Here is a 14,437-nt window from a genome sequence, read left to right as displayed (position 1 = left end):
AAGCTACATGTAAATCTACAACTGTCTCAAAATAAAAAGTTTGATTAAGAAATTGGTAAAACCATTTAGCAGGTAGACAAAAACACAAAGAAATACTAAGATGGGAAAGGTAAGAGAACTAGCAGATCAATCCAGAAGGTCCGACCTTTAGTTAATAGGCATTCCAGAAAGAGAAAAAAGAAAACGGGCAAGGAAATTATCAAAAACAAACATTTTAAACAAATACTGCTGGAACAACTGGCCATACACTTGCCAAAAAAAAAAAAAAAAGAATCTAGACACAGGCCTTACACCTTTCACAAAAATTAGCTTAGAATGGATCATAGACCTAAATGTAAGACACAAAACTATACAACTTCTAGAAGATAACATAAGAGAAAATCTAGGTGTTCTTAGGTTTAGCGTGCATTTTTAGATATAACACCAAAAGCATGACCCATGAAAGAAAAATTGACGTTAGACTTCATTAAAATTAAAAACTTCTGGTCTGTGAAAGACACTGTCAAGAAAATGAAAAGAGAAACCACACACTGAGAGAAAATATTTCCAAAACACATCTCTGGTAAAAGACTTGTACCCATAATAGACGAAGAAGTCTTAAAACCCAACAGTAAAGAAATAAACAAGCCAATTTAAAAATAGACAAGAGATCTGGACAGATATCTCACCAAAGAAGCTATTAAAAAAAAAAAACCCACTGCCGTGGGGTTGATTCTGACTCATAGCGACTCTTTAGGACAGAGTAAAACTGCTTATACAGTTTCCAAGGGTGTAAATCTTTCCAGAAGCAGACTGTCACATCTTTCTCCCACAGAGTGACTGGTGTGTTCAAACTGACAACCTTTTCAGTTAGCAGCTGAGTGCTTAACCGCTGTGCCACCAGACTCCTTAAAGAAGCTGTAGAGATGGCAAATACACATGTGAAAAGATGCTCAGCGTCATATGTTGTTGTTAGTTGACATTGAGTCAGCTCCAGTTCAAGGATAAAAGAATGAAACACCACCCTGTTCTGTACCATGTTAATGGGTATTAGCAGCCAGCCAATGTTCTCTTGTGATCCATAGGGCTTTTACTGACTAATTTTTGAAAGTAGATCACCAAGCCTTTCTTCCCAATAATCTGTCTTAGTCTGGAAGCTTCACTGAAAGCTGTCCAACATTGGTAACCCTGCTGGTATTTGAAATACCAGTGCAAAGCTTCCAGTATCATAGCATGCAAGTCACCATAGTATGGCAGACAAACAGACGACTGGTAATCATATGTCATTAGGGCATTGCAAATTAAAACAACAGTGAGTTACCACTGCATATTAAAAGCATATTAGCATGGTTAAAATAAAAACAGTGACAACATCGATGGCTGGGGAGGAAGTAGAGCACCAGGAACGCTCATCCTTTGCTGGTGGGAATACAAAATGTTACAGTCACTTTGGAAGACAGTCTGTCAGTTTCTTACAAGGCTAAACATAGGCTTACCATACCATCCCAAAGGATTTGAAAACTTATTTCCACATAAAAATTTGCATGCGAGCCATCTAAGATACTCCATGGGTCTCACCCCTTCGGGCGCAAGGGAGAATGAAGAAAACTAAAGATACAAGGGAAAGATAAGTCCAGAGGACTAATGGACCACAACTACCATGGCCTCCACCAAACTGAGTCCAATACAACTAGGTGCTGCCTGGCTACCACCACTGACTGCTCTGACAAGGATCACAATAGAGGGTCCCAGACAGAGCTGGAGAAAAATGTAGAACAAAAGTCTAACTCACAAAAAAAGACCAAACTTACTGGCCTGACGGAGACTGGAAAAACCATAAGAGTATGGCCCCCTGACGCCCTTTTGGCTCAGTAGTGAAGTCACTCCAAGGTTCACCCTTAAGCCAAAGATTAGACAGGGCCATAAAACAAAACTAGACTAAAGGGGCACAGCAGCCCGGGTGCAGGGAATGGACAGCAGTAGGGAACAGGAAAGCTGGTAATAGGGAACCCAAAGTGGAGAAGGGAGTGTGTTATCATGTTACCCATGCTAACCAATGTCATAAAACAATACATGTGCTGTTTAATGAGAAATTAGTTTGTTCTGTTAACCTTCGTCTAAAAAAAAAAAAAATCCTTACAAAAAAAAACTTTATCACATATTGTTATGTGACACTGGTGCAACACACTCCCCCTTTCTACCCCAGGTTTCCTGTGTCCATCCAACCAGCTTCTGTTCCTTTCTGCCTTCTCATCCTGCCTCCAGACAAGAGCTGCCCATTTGATCTCGTATATTTGCTTGAACTAAGAAGCACACTCCTCACGAGTATTATCACGTTTTGTGGTCCAGTCTGGTCTATATCTGGGGGTGGGCTTCAGGAATGGCTTTACTTCTGGGTTGAGAGACCATCTGTCGGCCAGGGCTTCTGGGGACCCTCCAGTCTCAGTTGGACCAATAAGTCTGGTCTTTTTACTTGAATTTGAGTTCTGCACCACACTTTTCTCCTGTTCCATCAGGGACTCTAAGTACAGTTCTCCGTGAGTACAATTAAGTGTTCTGGAATTCCTCTTCTTCTCAATGTTACCCATAATTTGTTATGATCCACACAGTCGAATGTCCTAGCATAGTCAGTAAAATAAAGATAAACATCTTTCTGGTATTCTCTGCTTTCAGCCAGAAGTATCTATAGACTAAATTTGCCATTTCTAGAATTTTACACATTGAATAATAAAGTATATACTTTTTGTGTCTAGCTTCTTTTGCTCAGAATAGTATGCACCCATGTTACTATGTTCATCAGTATTTCATTGCTTTTTATTGCTGAATGGTATTGAATTATACCAACATACCATAAGTTGTCCATTAGCCTACTGATAGATATTTGCATTCCCTTCATTTGGGATCTGTTGCAAATAAAGCTGCTATGAATATTCAGGCACAAAAAAAAAAAAAAAAGAAATTTGCACACGAATGTTTACAGCATCTTTATTCATAATTGCCAGAAATTGGAAGCAACAAAAATGTCCTTCAATAGGTGATTGGATTGAAAAAACTATGGGATATCTGTACAATGGAATATTATTTGGCAGTAAAAAGAAATAAGCCATCAGGCTATAAAAGACATGGATGAACCTTAAATACGTATTACTAAATGAAAGAAGCCAATCTAAAAAGGCTAAATACTGAATAATTCCAATAATAAGACATCCTGGAAAAGGTGAAACTATAATTACAGTAACAAGACCAGTGGTTGTCAGGAGTTTGGGGAAGAAAGGGAGGGATGAGTATGTGGAGCAGAGGGGATTTTTAGGGCAGTGAAACTAGTCTGTAGATACCGTAATGGTAGATGCAGGGCATTGCGTATGTCAGAACCCACAGAACTATACAACACAAGAAGTGAGCCCTAATGTCAGCTATGGACTTCAGTTAATAATAAGATGTCAGTAATGGTTCATCGGGTGTAACAAATTACTGCACTTGGTGTTAATAATGGTGTTAATGATAGGGAAATGTGGGTGGGGGAGTATATGGGAGCGCTGTACTTTCTGTTTAATTTTTCTCTAAACTTAAAACTGCTCTAAAATTAAAAAGTCTATTTAAAAAATAAACAATTATTTTTGTAGTGAAAGACACAGAACTTTAGATAGAAAGAGCTCACCCAAAACAGTAAATGAAAAAGGCCCATTACTACTGAAATTATCCTTGTTAGGTGCCATTGAGTTGACCCCAACTTACAAGGACCTTACATAGAACAGAACAAAACATTGCCGGATTCTGTACCATCCTCACAATCCTGATGCTTGAGCCCATTCTTGACTGTCTTTCCGTCTCATTGAGAGTCTGTCTCTTTTTTGCTGACCTTCTACTTTTTAGAACCTCCCAAAAGCATCCAGAAGTCTCTGGGTAGTGCAAACAGTTAACACACTTGACTGCTAAGTGAAAGGTTAGAGGCTAGAGGACAAAGAGAAGTTCCAGGACGGACCTGGAGAGCAGCTCCCCAGCTGAGACCAAGTGGACAGAGGGCTTTGGGAAGGAGATCTCTGGGGGGCCAGAGCTAGAGTAAGAAATGGATGTATCATCTGAAAATTTTCCTTTTGAAAAACTAACAATGGTAAGGATTTAACAAACAAGACTGGTGAGTACATAGAAAACTTACCAAAGGAAGAAAAACAAGGCAACTGTCAACTTAAGGAGAAACAAAAAGAAAGACTCAGAGTAGACAATATTTACATAGTTATAGTAATGTCTGCATTTACAATTGATTAATCAAAAAAAAGTGTCATAACTGAAATGGGGGTTAGGAGTTATAAAAGAGCTAAATTTATGATAATAAGTCAAAAACCAAGTAATCACAAAATATCAGTATAATCATATTCATTAGAAATATGGAGTTAAATACCAAAAGAAACAACTAAGAAAGTGCGTGCCATCGTGTCTCTAGGCAGAGATTGTTGTGTGCCGTTGAGTCTATTCAGGTTCATAGGACCCTGTAGGACAAAGGAGAGCTTCCCCATAGGGGTTCCTAGGCTGTAATCTTTACGGGAACAGATTGCCAGGTCTTTTCTCCTGAGGAGCAGCTGGTGGGTTCCAACCACCAACCTTTGGTTAACAGCCAAGCTCTTAGCCATTGTACCACCAAGACTCCTTGGACAGAGATTAGGAGTCAGGATAGATGGAGGGAGCAAGATACTGCTGTTTTTATTCCTTTTATTGTTATCTTTTTTTTTTAACTGTGAGTATGCATTTGATTTAAAGATTTTCTTTAAAGAAAAAGGTACACAAGTGACCATCTAAGATACAGATACTGGTCTCTTCCCATCTGGCACAAAAGAGGATGAAGGGAACCAAAGACTCAAAGAAGAAACTAGTCCACAGAACTAATAGCCCACACAAACCATGGCCTCTTCTAGCCTGAGACCAGAACACCTAGATGGTGCCCAGCTACCACGACTGACCATTTTGACCAAGGACACAATAGAAGGTTCCAGATAGAATGGGAGAAAAATGTGGAACAAAGCTCAAATTCCTAAAAAAAAAAAAAAAAACAGACCTACTGAATTGATAGCAACTAGAGAAACCCCCGAGACAGTCTCTCTAAGATACGTTTTTAACTTAGAACTGAAGCCACTCTCGGAGATTACCTTTAAGCCAGAGATTGGCTTATAAAATAAACAATATCACCAGCGAGGAATGTGCTCCCTTAAACAATCAACTATATGAGACCAAACGGTCAACATTTACTGAAAAGCAGAGATGAGAAGGCACAGTGAGGCAAGGAAGCTAGATCAATGGAAATAGAACAGACAGAACGGAAATAATGAGAATGCTGACACATTGTGAAAATTGTAACCAGTGTCACAGAACAATCTGTTCAAAACTTGTTAAATGGGAACCTAATTTGCTGTATAAACTTTCGCCTAAAAGACAATAAAACATTAACAGGAAAAAGTACAACCCATAGGAGAGAGGATACATGTTCATCAAATTTCAGAGGAAATTCAGTGAATAATTTGTTTCTAGCTAATTAATCTAGTAATTAACCCAGGTGTCATTTACTTACACCAGTAAGTGTCCGTTCCTAGTCAGTGGTGGAATCTGACATGCCACGGGGCATCACTGTCCAGGAGGCTGAGAAATATTTCCGTAAGAGTGCAGACAAAGCCTTCTACGATGGAGGCTGTATTCTCAGGTCGTAGCACTGCAGCATCCTCAAGGATCCCGGGAAAGGTGTCCTGTCAGTGTAAGCCAAGTGCTCTTCTGCGGCAGGATATGGTGACCTACACCCTGGGCAGAGAGGGACCTGACAGCTAAGCTTTTGTTTCTGCACCTGGAACGTGAGAGTACTGTTACATTGTAGGATTTTTGCGAGGATCTTAATAAATATCCAATGTCTAAAGAGTGCTTGGTACATAGTGGTACTTGGTGTTGTTTTTGAAATATTAATAATGGTAACTAATGATAAGAATAATTGTAATATTGATATCATTCCCTATGATTGTGGACTTTTAGCAGTTAATTTGCCACATTGCCTCTTCATTTTCCTAGTCCTTGATGTTTGCAGTTAGTTTTTAGGCAGAATACTGCCAGAGGTCTGGGCAAATAGCTGATGATAACAACCCCCAGAGAAAAGGTCCCCAGTCAGGTCAGTATTAAGAGTCCCAGGGGCTGATGCAGCAATGTAGGGTGGGACTGGCAGGGCGGGGCCCAGTGTGGGAAGGGAAGGCTCCCACTGGGCAGTGATGTCTGTATATTTACTGCTGTTGTTGAGCTTGTTGTCAGGCAGAATTCAGGTTGTTTGAGCTGCGGAAGGAATGGGTCCACGGTACCTTCAGCTGCTGCTCCAGAAGTCACATCTTGGGCTTTTGTGTGACTGTGCATGAGACCATAAGCCCAGTGCTGTCGAGTCAATTCCGAGCCAGAAGGATATAACATTCCTGTTTAAGATTCTTGTTAAGATCCTTATTTAAGATTAAGCATTTTTTAAAATTCCAACAATCAAATGGTCATAATTTGTTGTAATGACACTGTAATTAAGTTGTGGTAAATGATAGCATTTGTACGTTTTATAACCAGAATTGATTCGTAAAATGAATACAGTCCCAGCAGTTTATGTTAACATAATTAAATGGAAATGTAATTCTAACTCAGTTTGCTTATTAAATTGAAAATTACTGGGTTATGAGCGCTCTTACATTTCTGTCAAAATTGGTGTAAGTCTAGAATTACATGAAATATCCATTAAAATAAAGCGATTTTAAGGCTGTATTGCTGGTGAAGAATGAATTTCTTAAAGCCCACGCAGATTGGTCTTGTGATAGCAGGCGCTCTTAGCTAGGTTCTCGCTAATTCCTCATCTCTTTCCTCTGCAGCCATTGGTTTAGCCCTGGGGCTAGGACAGAGCATGGCCAGGTAAGAACCGTTCTCGTCTGAAAGGAAGTTGCTCAGGCTCCTTCAAATATTTAACTATCCCCCTTCAGGGCAGTAGATCAGCTGTATGCAAGGATATAAATCCCCAGCTTGTTTTAAAAGGAGTTAATTGTGCCGGTGCTTCAGACACTGGCTAAATGAACAGTCCTTGATGAGCACCAGAGTTCTCCTTCACTGCCACCGTCTTCAGTCACGAATTTGACCCCTGGAATGCTCTGGAATGCACTTGTTGGTCAGACTTCAGTCCTTAAAGTGATTTTTCAAAAAGTTAAGGTATCAATGCGTAAGAAATTGATTTGTAGTAACTGTACACCAGCCAGCAAGAGAATGTGTTTAACTTTGAAGGTGGCAATGGTTTCTTACAAGTTTTTATTTCTAGATGAGTTAGTTGTTTCATTAAAAAAATCTCTGATTAGTATGCATGGCAGCACAGCGATTAGTTGACATGGCAAGAATTTGATGTTCGTTTTAGTTAACTTGACATGTAAAGTAAGTAGCCTACTTTCTCTGCCCCTTAAATATACCCATACCCCCCCTGAAGCCCGGTAAGGCAGTTTAGGGCTCATACTTGTGCCAAAGTATGAAGCACGTAGATTTTGCATAAAGTTTGCATCCTTGCAAAACTTCTTTTTTTCATTATCAATTATGAAAGTTATTTTTTAAGTGAGTCAAAAATATGATACATAAGAAAGTTGACTTTTAAAATAGGCGGGGATGATAAACCTCAAATCCAGAGGGGGTGCTTTCTCAGGGGTGGGGGGTGAGTGGTCCATAGGGAGGGGTTTGTTCTAGGCAGTGGTAATTGGTTACAGAATGATATTGGTGAGGCTTTATCTCTTCAGCTGGGTGGCAGGTCCACGGCTGCTCGCATATGCCATAGTTCTTTTACTTCTAAAGGAAGGTGCCAAGTACTTCATTATCAGCTGTACTTTGTTTCTTAGCACCCATGGGCATAATAAAAGAAAAATATTTCGTGAATTTAGTTTTAATGATTTTTCATAAACTTGCCTTTTTCCATGATGGCAATTTGCTTCTTTAAAAATACTTCTCATGTTAATAATGAAATATGTACCACTATTCATAAACATTTGGAAATTAACTAGACTACGAGAAATTACATCTATGGTAAAAATGGTATGTTTCTTTTATTTATTATAACAATGCAAAAGTCAAACATTGCTTTCCCCTGTGATTCATATCCTTCTGTATACAAGGCTGAGCTCTAATGTCTATAAGATTCTCCTCCTAGTAGCAAGTTACATCAGGATGTATTTTACCTCAAAATAAAATTTTTTATAAAGTTCATTTTCTGCCCTTCAGAATTTGAGAAATACTGAAGTGATGCTATAAATTTGTATTTTAGATTACAGTATACCTGATTGTTTCCAGCCAAGCTTACTTCTGCAGCTAAAGATGAACTAATAGCTGATAACTAACATCACCCTTTTACTTAAACTTTGGTATGCCATCTCAAATTTTTATTTTGATTAGACAGGTTACTAATTAATGAATACAAACATATCTGTATCCAAAAACACATACATTTTATATTTTATATTTTAAGGGATAATAATTCCTTAGTTCGCCTTAGACCTGTCTAATGATAATAATTATAGTGCAGTAAAGCCTTGGCTAACCCTAGATGCAAATGATGACTTCCCAGACCATGAAGAAGTACAGACTCACCATATATTGTGGAATGAATGAGGACGGCATGCATGGTCTCCCATACCAACGTATCAACGCAGAGAAATGATCATACCAACACCACTTCTTTTGAAATCCTACCCTTTACTATTCTTCTTCTTTCTTTGTATTCTTTAGTGCTGAATCCATTTCCATTCTGTGCATAGTAACCATTCCTTTAATATACATTTATGGGAGCCCTGGTGGCATAGTGGTTAGGAGCTCAACTGCTAACCAAAAGGTCAGCAGTTCAATCTACCAGCCGCTCCTTGGAAACCCTATGGGGCAGTTCTGCTGTATCCTGTAGGGTCACTATGAGTCGGAAGCGACTCAACGGCACATAACAGCAACAAAAACATCCTTAATGTACATTTATTAAATAACTACTACGTATCAACTATTACCTATTGGGTACTATGCTAGATGTTAGAGATATTTGTATAAAGCAACATAGCTTTTCCCTCAGGTGGTTATAGTCTCGGGTGGGGAAACCAGGAACTACAATATATTGATAAATGTTTGCGAAGACACTAGAGAGAGCACGATGGAGGCCACAAAGTAGAAATGTCAGGGTCTGTGCGGGGGTGAAAGAGAGGAAGGAAAGGCAGCTTTAAGCTTTTTTCCTGGCCTACTTTAATTCTAAGGCTTTGCCTTCTTGGGCATCCTGTGGTTTGCTGTTTTGACTGAACGTACAGGTATCTTAATGACTCATCGCTCATAGTTCACATTACTTAGTTCTCCTTGTAAGGTCGAAGCACTGTGAGGCAGAGTGTCAAGAGACTTCAAATCCTTCTGTAGACCTTTGAAGAGACACCTGAAACCTGGCCGCCAGTAGACACACTCCCGAGCTGAAATGCTTTAGGAACATGAGGTAGTGAAGAAAGGATTGCTCTGGACTAAGAGCTCCACTCTTTGCTCTTCCTCTTACGTTGGGGATGTGGGGCTTTTAAGAAATCTTGTAAAAATGCCATCAATAAAAAAAAAACTTTTTTTTTTATTTATTTAGCAGCAGAAATTCTTAGCCTTTCGATAACAGTCAAGGTCATTATCCACAAAGAATGCCTCTCTTCCTGGTTCAGTTCAGTAGTTTTTAATTGTTTAATTATGTATCTTTTACAAACATCACATGTACTAGGTTTTGTGTTTATGGATTTTAACGTAATTCTCATACGAGTCATTTTTTAATGTACGTCTGCAGGTCACTAATAAGGGAATTGTATCTCCGTTTGGCCTAAGTCCTAATAAGGGAATTGTATCTCCGTTTGGCCTAAGTCCAGCAATCTGAAAGTTGGAAGGTAAGAAGCACTTCGCACCATATTCAGAAGTTCTGTTTTTGATCAGACTTGGCATTATTGAACCAGAACCCCAAAAAATGACCTCACTTGTGACACTGATAGGAGTCCAAGGAAGCAGAAGAGTTCTCATTAAGAAGAATTTTTCTAAACTGGATGAGTACTCTTGCTTACTAGAGTAGGGTGCAAGGATCCTTGTTTCTTTCTACTGGGAATTCATGACCCAATTTCCTTTTTTTTTCCCTTCAGTGCTTTGGAGCACAGCAGAAATGTGTTGGGTAACTTTTAAATAAAAGCATATGTTTTCAATTGTTCTTGTAACACTGTAGATTAAATTTTCTGTTTTAACCTGTGAAAGATGAAGGATCAAATATTAACTTGTCAGATTCATGACCCAAACATCCGAGTCCATATTTTTACCTAAGTTTGACTTTAAAGTTACAAAGGTAAACCCAGATTTTCCATTATGTCAGTGAAGAAAGATAAATTTTGTGATAGCCTTTTAATGTAGGTGCACTTTATTAAGTTCCTATACTTGTCTCTTTTTATGTACAGAGACCATTAGAACCATAAATTTGAGGAAGAAAGCAAGTCTTCGTCATGCCTACTAGAAGGAGGTTTAATATCATAGTTCAGAGAAAGTACAATCTCATTTAATTTCATCTGGGTGCTGGCCATTCAGGGAACTATCTAGCCTAATATTTATATCAGATACATTCTAGTATTTATTTTGGTCATTGTAGTTGTATTTTAAAAAATAAACCATGCAGTTCTTATTTTAGAACATTGCCTTTTGAATTTTGACTTCCTTGTTTTAACAAAAACTACTCAAATAGTGATCAAATATCTCTCTTTTATGTTAAAATTAGAGAAGTTACTTTACTACTGTTTATTGAAGATAAACCCAAAACCTAACCCGTCGCCATCAAGTCGATTCCGACTCATGTTTATTGAAGAGAGGGGCAGAGATTTCATCATGTTACCTCTAGCTATCTGTGTCACAAATGTTGGTTTGTATGTATTTTTTAAAAAGGCACTAGCCCTGGAAATGCCAAAGTAATTACTTTTTCTTTTAATTTTCAGAAACAGTCTAGTGTTGATGGTACGAAGTGTTTCTAAATTGAAACACTTTCAGATTAATGGACTTAAGACAAACGGGTGCTATTTCCTATAGGTGGTAATAATGAGATATGGCTTCAGCTACTTATACCAAATCTCACTCCCCATTTCCCCAGCTCATTTATTCATTCAACAAATATTTATTGAGCACGAAAAAGGCTCCAGACACTGTGCAGGACCCGGGAGATGGAAGCGGGGTGAATGATATAGCAAAGGGCCAGAGGTGAACAAGAACATGGTACACACCTCACACTAAAAAGTTCAGTATGGCTGGGGTGTATAATTCAGACGTAAGGAGATTAGGTTGGAAATAGAGGAAAAACGTGATAGATTATAACTTTAGAGACGTCATCAGGTTATGAAGGGCCACGAGAGCCACGTACAAGATTTTGGACTTTATATGAAGAAAAGGAAATCATTGAAGAGTTTTAAATCCAGAGAGTGATATAATCAGATCTACATTTTAGAAAGATCCCACTGACAGCAGTGTGGGGAATGGGTTAGACAAGAGCAACCCTGGAGGCAGCAAGGCAGTTTAGGAGGCCGTAACAGGTGAGACAAAGCGGTGATCTGGATTAGGATCATGACAATGGGATGGAAACAAGTGGATATTTATGAGAAATTTAAGATGTATCATTTAATTAAAACATTCCTAAAAGAATGAATGACCTACCCACATTTTTGGTGATCTAACAAGGTCTCTTCATTCTCAAAGACAGCCAAATATTAAAACATTCCTAAAAGAATGAATGATCTAACCACATTTTTGGTGATCTAATAAGGTCTCTTCATTCTCAAAGACAGCCAAATGATGCTAATAAGAGATTCTAAATGATATCATTAAACAGTTCAAAGAAGTTGTCCTTCATTAGAGGTTATTGATATTGATACTGGCCAGACAGTACCCACTGACACCCATGCTCAGTATTCATAGTGATAATAATCGCAGTTGTAGCATTTGAGCTGTTTTCCTAGCATTTCCTGTGTGCCAGCCAGAGTGCTAAGAGTTTTATGTGATTTATCTAATACGGCAGCCTTATATCAACAACAACAAAAAAAAAAACCACTGCTGTCGAGTCGGTTCCGACACATAGAGACCCAATAGGACAGAGTAGAACTGCCCCCACAGAGTTTTCACGGAGTGCCTGGTGGGTTCGAACTGCCGACCTTTTGGTTAGCAGCCATGTCTCTTAACCACTACACCACCAGGGTTTCCTGCAGACTTCTAGGTAGACATTATTGTTTCCCCCATTTTACAGATGGAGAATCGAGGCTTAGAGAGGTTAACTACTTTGTCTAAGGTTGCCCAGCTTGTACATGTTAGAGCTGACTGTAACCTGTGACTTATCAGTTACTGGTGCAGTTGGGATTAGAATCCAGTTCTCTCCTGTGTTATTACTTCTAAGACTTTTACTTTGTTAGTGTTAATTTCTAATATGCGGCACAACTCCTTCGTAACCCAGTCTTGCATATAATCATATTTCTGCGTAAACAAGATAAGCTACAGTTTGAGTAAACATGTAGTAAAGAGTATTAACTATTTGCTTTTTTTTTTTTTTTCTTTCAAATTAGTTAGAGTAAAGCAAGTGTGAAGGGAAATGGATGGTAAGGCATTTTGAGGAATCAATGAAATATATATTTTTTTAATTACATATTTCCAAGCCAATAATTTCTTTGAAAAGAAATGTTTTAAGTGTGTTCCTTTACCATGTTTGGCCAGTGGGCACAGAGGGAATACTATTAGCTTGTTTATGTCAGTTTAGTTGACAAATCCTAAAACAAACTGTATACAGTGGTAGAGGTCATTGACCAGAGAAGTTGGACTCAGGTGACCACTCCACTCTGGGCCACTCCAGAGAACACGGGTCCACTCCAGAGACTCACAGAGCATTAATCAGCTAGGAGAGCAGCTGAGCTCTGAGGAAGCACGGAACAGCCAGCTCTTCCTAGCAGTTTTGTAGGAGCAGTACTGACATCTCTAGCGAAAGTGGTCGTCTTTCCTTTGGGAGAAAACAGTAGAAAAAAGTGATGCAAGTAAACCATTCAGGTCCATTTGAATGAGAATATTTTTCTACTTGCAGAATGATATAATGAAAATATCTCTGTTTCTACAACTTTGTCTTAACATTTTGTGTAGCATCAGCTTCTGAGAGATAACCGAGCTGAAAGAGGACACAAGAAAAACTGTTCTGTGAAAACAGCCAGCAGGTAAGCAATTCAAAATCACATTTAATTCTCATTAAATCATGTGTCATTTTTTCCATACAAATATAAATGTGGTGAGTTGCAACTTGGGTTGCCTTTGGTTCTAAAAGGTCTACTTAAAATATTTTATATGTTATTTACTAGAATGTATTTTAGAATTATTAGTAATGAATAGAACAGTGTCATTTTATTTATATTTAAATAAACTAGTGAAAAATAAAGAATGGATTTTTAAAAGGAAGGGAAATTTTTGCTTTTTTATAGCTAATGTAGAAAATTACAGATCAGGATTCAGAATAATTATTTTATTTTTAGATTAAAAAACAGTAGAGTTAACCTTTTTCCCCCAAACTTAAACAATACATAGAGCTTATAAGAAAACGATACTGTATTTTTACACAAATAATGTGTGCCTGCTACATTTGTTTGCCAGCCTTGCCATCCCCCTGTGAGGTATTTTCATAAGCATTGCTATATCAATTTTTTTTCACATGTAGCTGTAAAAAAAAAAAAGATATAGAGTGTTTAGGAAAATACCTCAAAGGAGGCGGGGGGAGCGTGACTGGCAAGCAAATGTAGACCATGTACGCTATTTGGATTAAAAAAATACCGTATATGTATTCTAATGACATTTAAATGAAGATTTGAAAAGAAAAATTCCTTTAAAAAAAGTGCTTCTAGGTTCCTGCTTGTTTTTATATTGTTTACCCAGTGTTATTTTTTTTCTTCTAAATACAAAAAATTTACCGTAATTTAACCATTTTAGACAATATATTTCTCAAACTTTACATGTGGTGTTTCCGAAGACCACTTAGATGAAGATGGCTACCCTTCTTGTCAGAATATTGAGGCGAACTGCTGCCGTGAGATTTACACTTAGATTATTTCATTTTTTAACAAGATGGGTAGCTGACCTCAGCAGCCATTGTAACACCCCAACATCCCATGGCTTTCCATTGCTCGTATACTAGCCGTGTGCTTAACATTCCAAAGCAAGCAATACTGCTTTAAAGCACCATCTTGTACAGCAGACTAATTCCAGCTGAGAAACCCCACTTTCTGTGGAAGCAAAGGGGAACCCTAACATCCCTAATTTAAAACCAAATCCATTGTCGATGAGTCAATCCCAAGTCATAGGGACCCTGTAAGACAGAGTAGAACTGCCCCATAGGGTTTCTAAGGCTGTAGTCCTTACGGACGCGGACTGCCTCATCTTTCTGCCATGGAGT

General features: G+C 38.3%; 1 protein-coding gene across 9 annotated transcripts in view; it reads left to right on the top strand.

The window, feature by feature from the left end:
- GPATCH2 (G-patch domain containing 2) overlaps nt 1-14,437 on the top strand; it is a 196,145-nt gene that overhangs the window by 130,281 nt on the left and 51,427 nt on the right. For 5 of the 9 annotated variants that reach the window (XR_007515324.1, XM_049868695.1, XM_049868696.1 and 2 more), the window contains 2 exons: nt 6,849-6,888; nt 13,141-13,211. The exons of 1 other annotated variant lie outside the window; for it this stretch is intronic. Coding sequence is in view for 6 of the 8 variants with exons in the window: in XM_049868695.1 (XP_049724652.1) it covers nt 6,849-6,888; nt 13,141-13,211 (111 nt within the window). In the remaining 2 variants the exon portion in view is untranslated. Of the gene's footprint in view, nt 1-6,848; nt 6,889-9,790; nt 13,225-14,437 lie in introns of those variants that run through there. 3 more of the 9 variants (XM_049868701.1, XR_007515325.1, XM_049868700.1) reach the window with 3 other exon arrangements.

Source organism: Elephas maximus, chromosome 24, assembly GCF_024166365.1.
Source record: "Elephas maximus indicus isolate mEleMax1 chromosome 24, mEleMax1 primary haplotype, whole genome shotgun sequence".
Lineage (NCBI taxonomy): Eukaryota > Metazoa > Chordata > Mammalia > Proboscidea > Elephantidae > Elephas > Elephas maximus.
The sequence above is the reverse complement of the archived record's forward strand: the minus strand, read 5'-3'. Positions and strand labels throughout refer to the sequence as shown.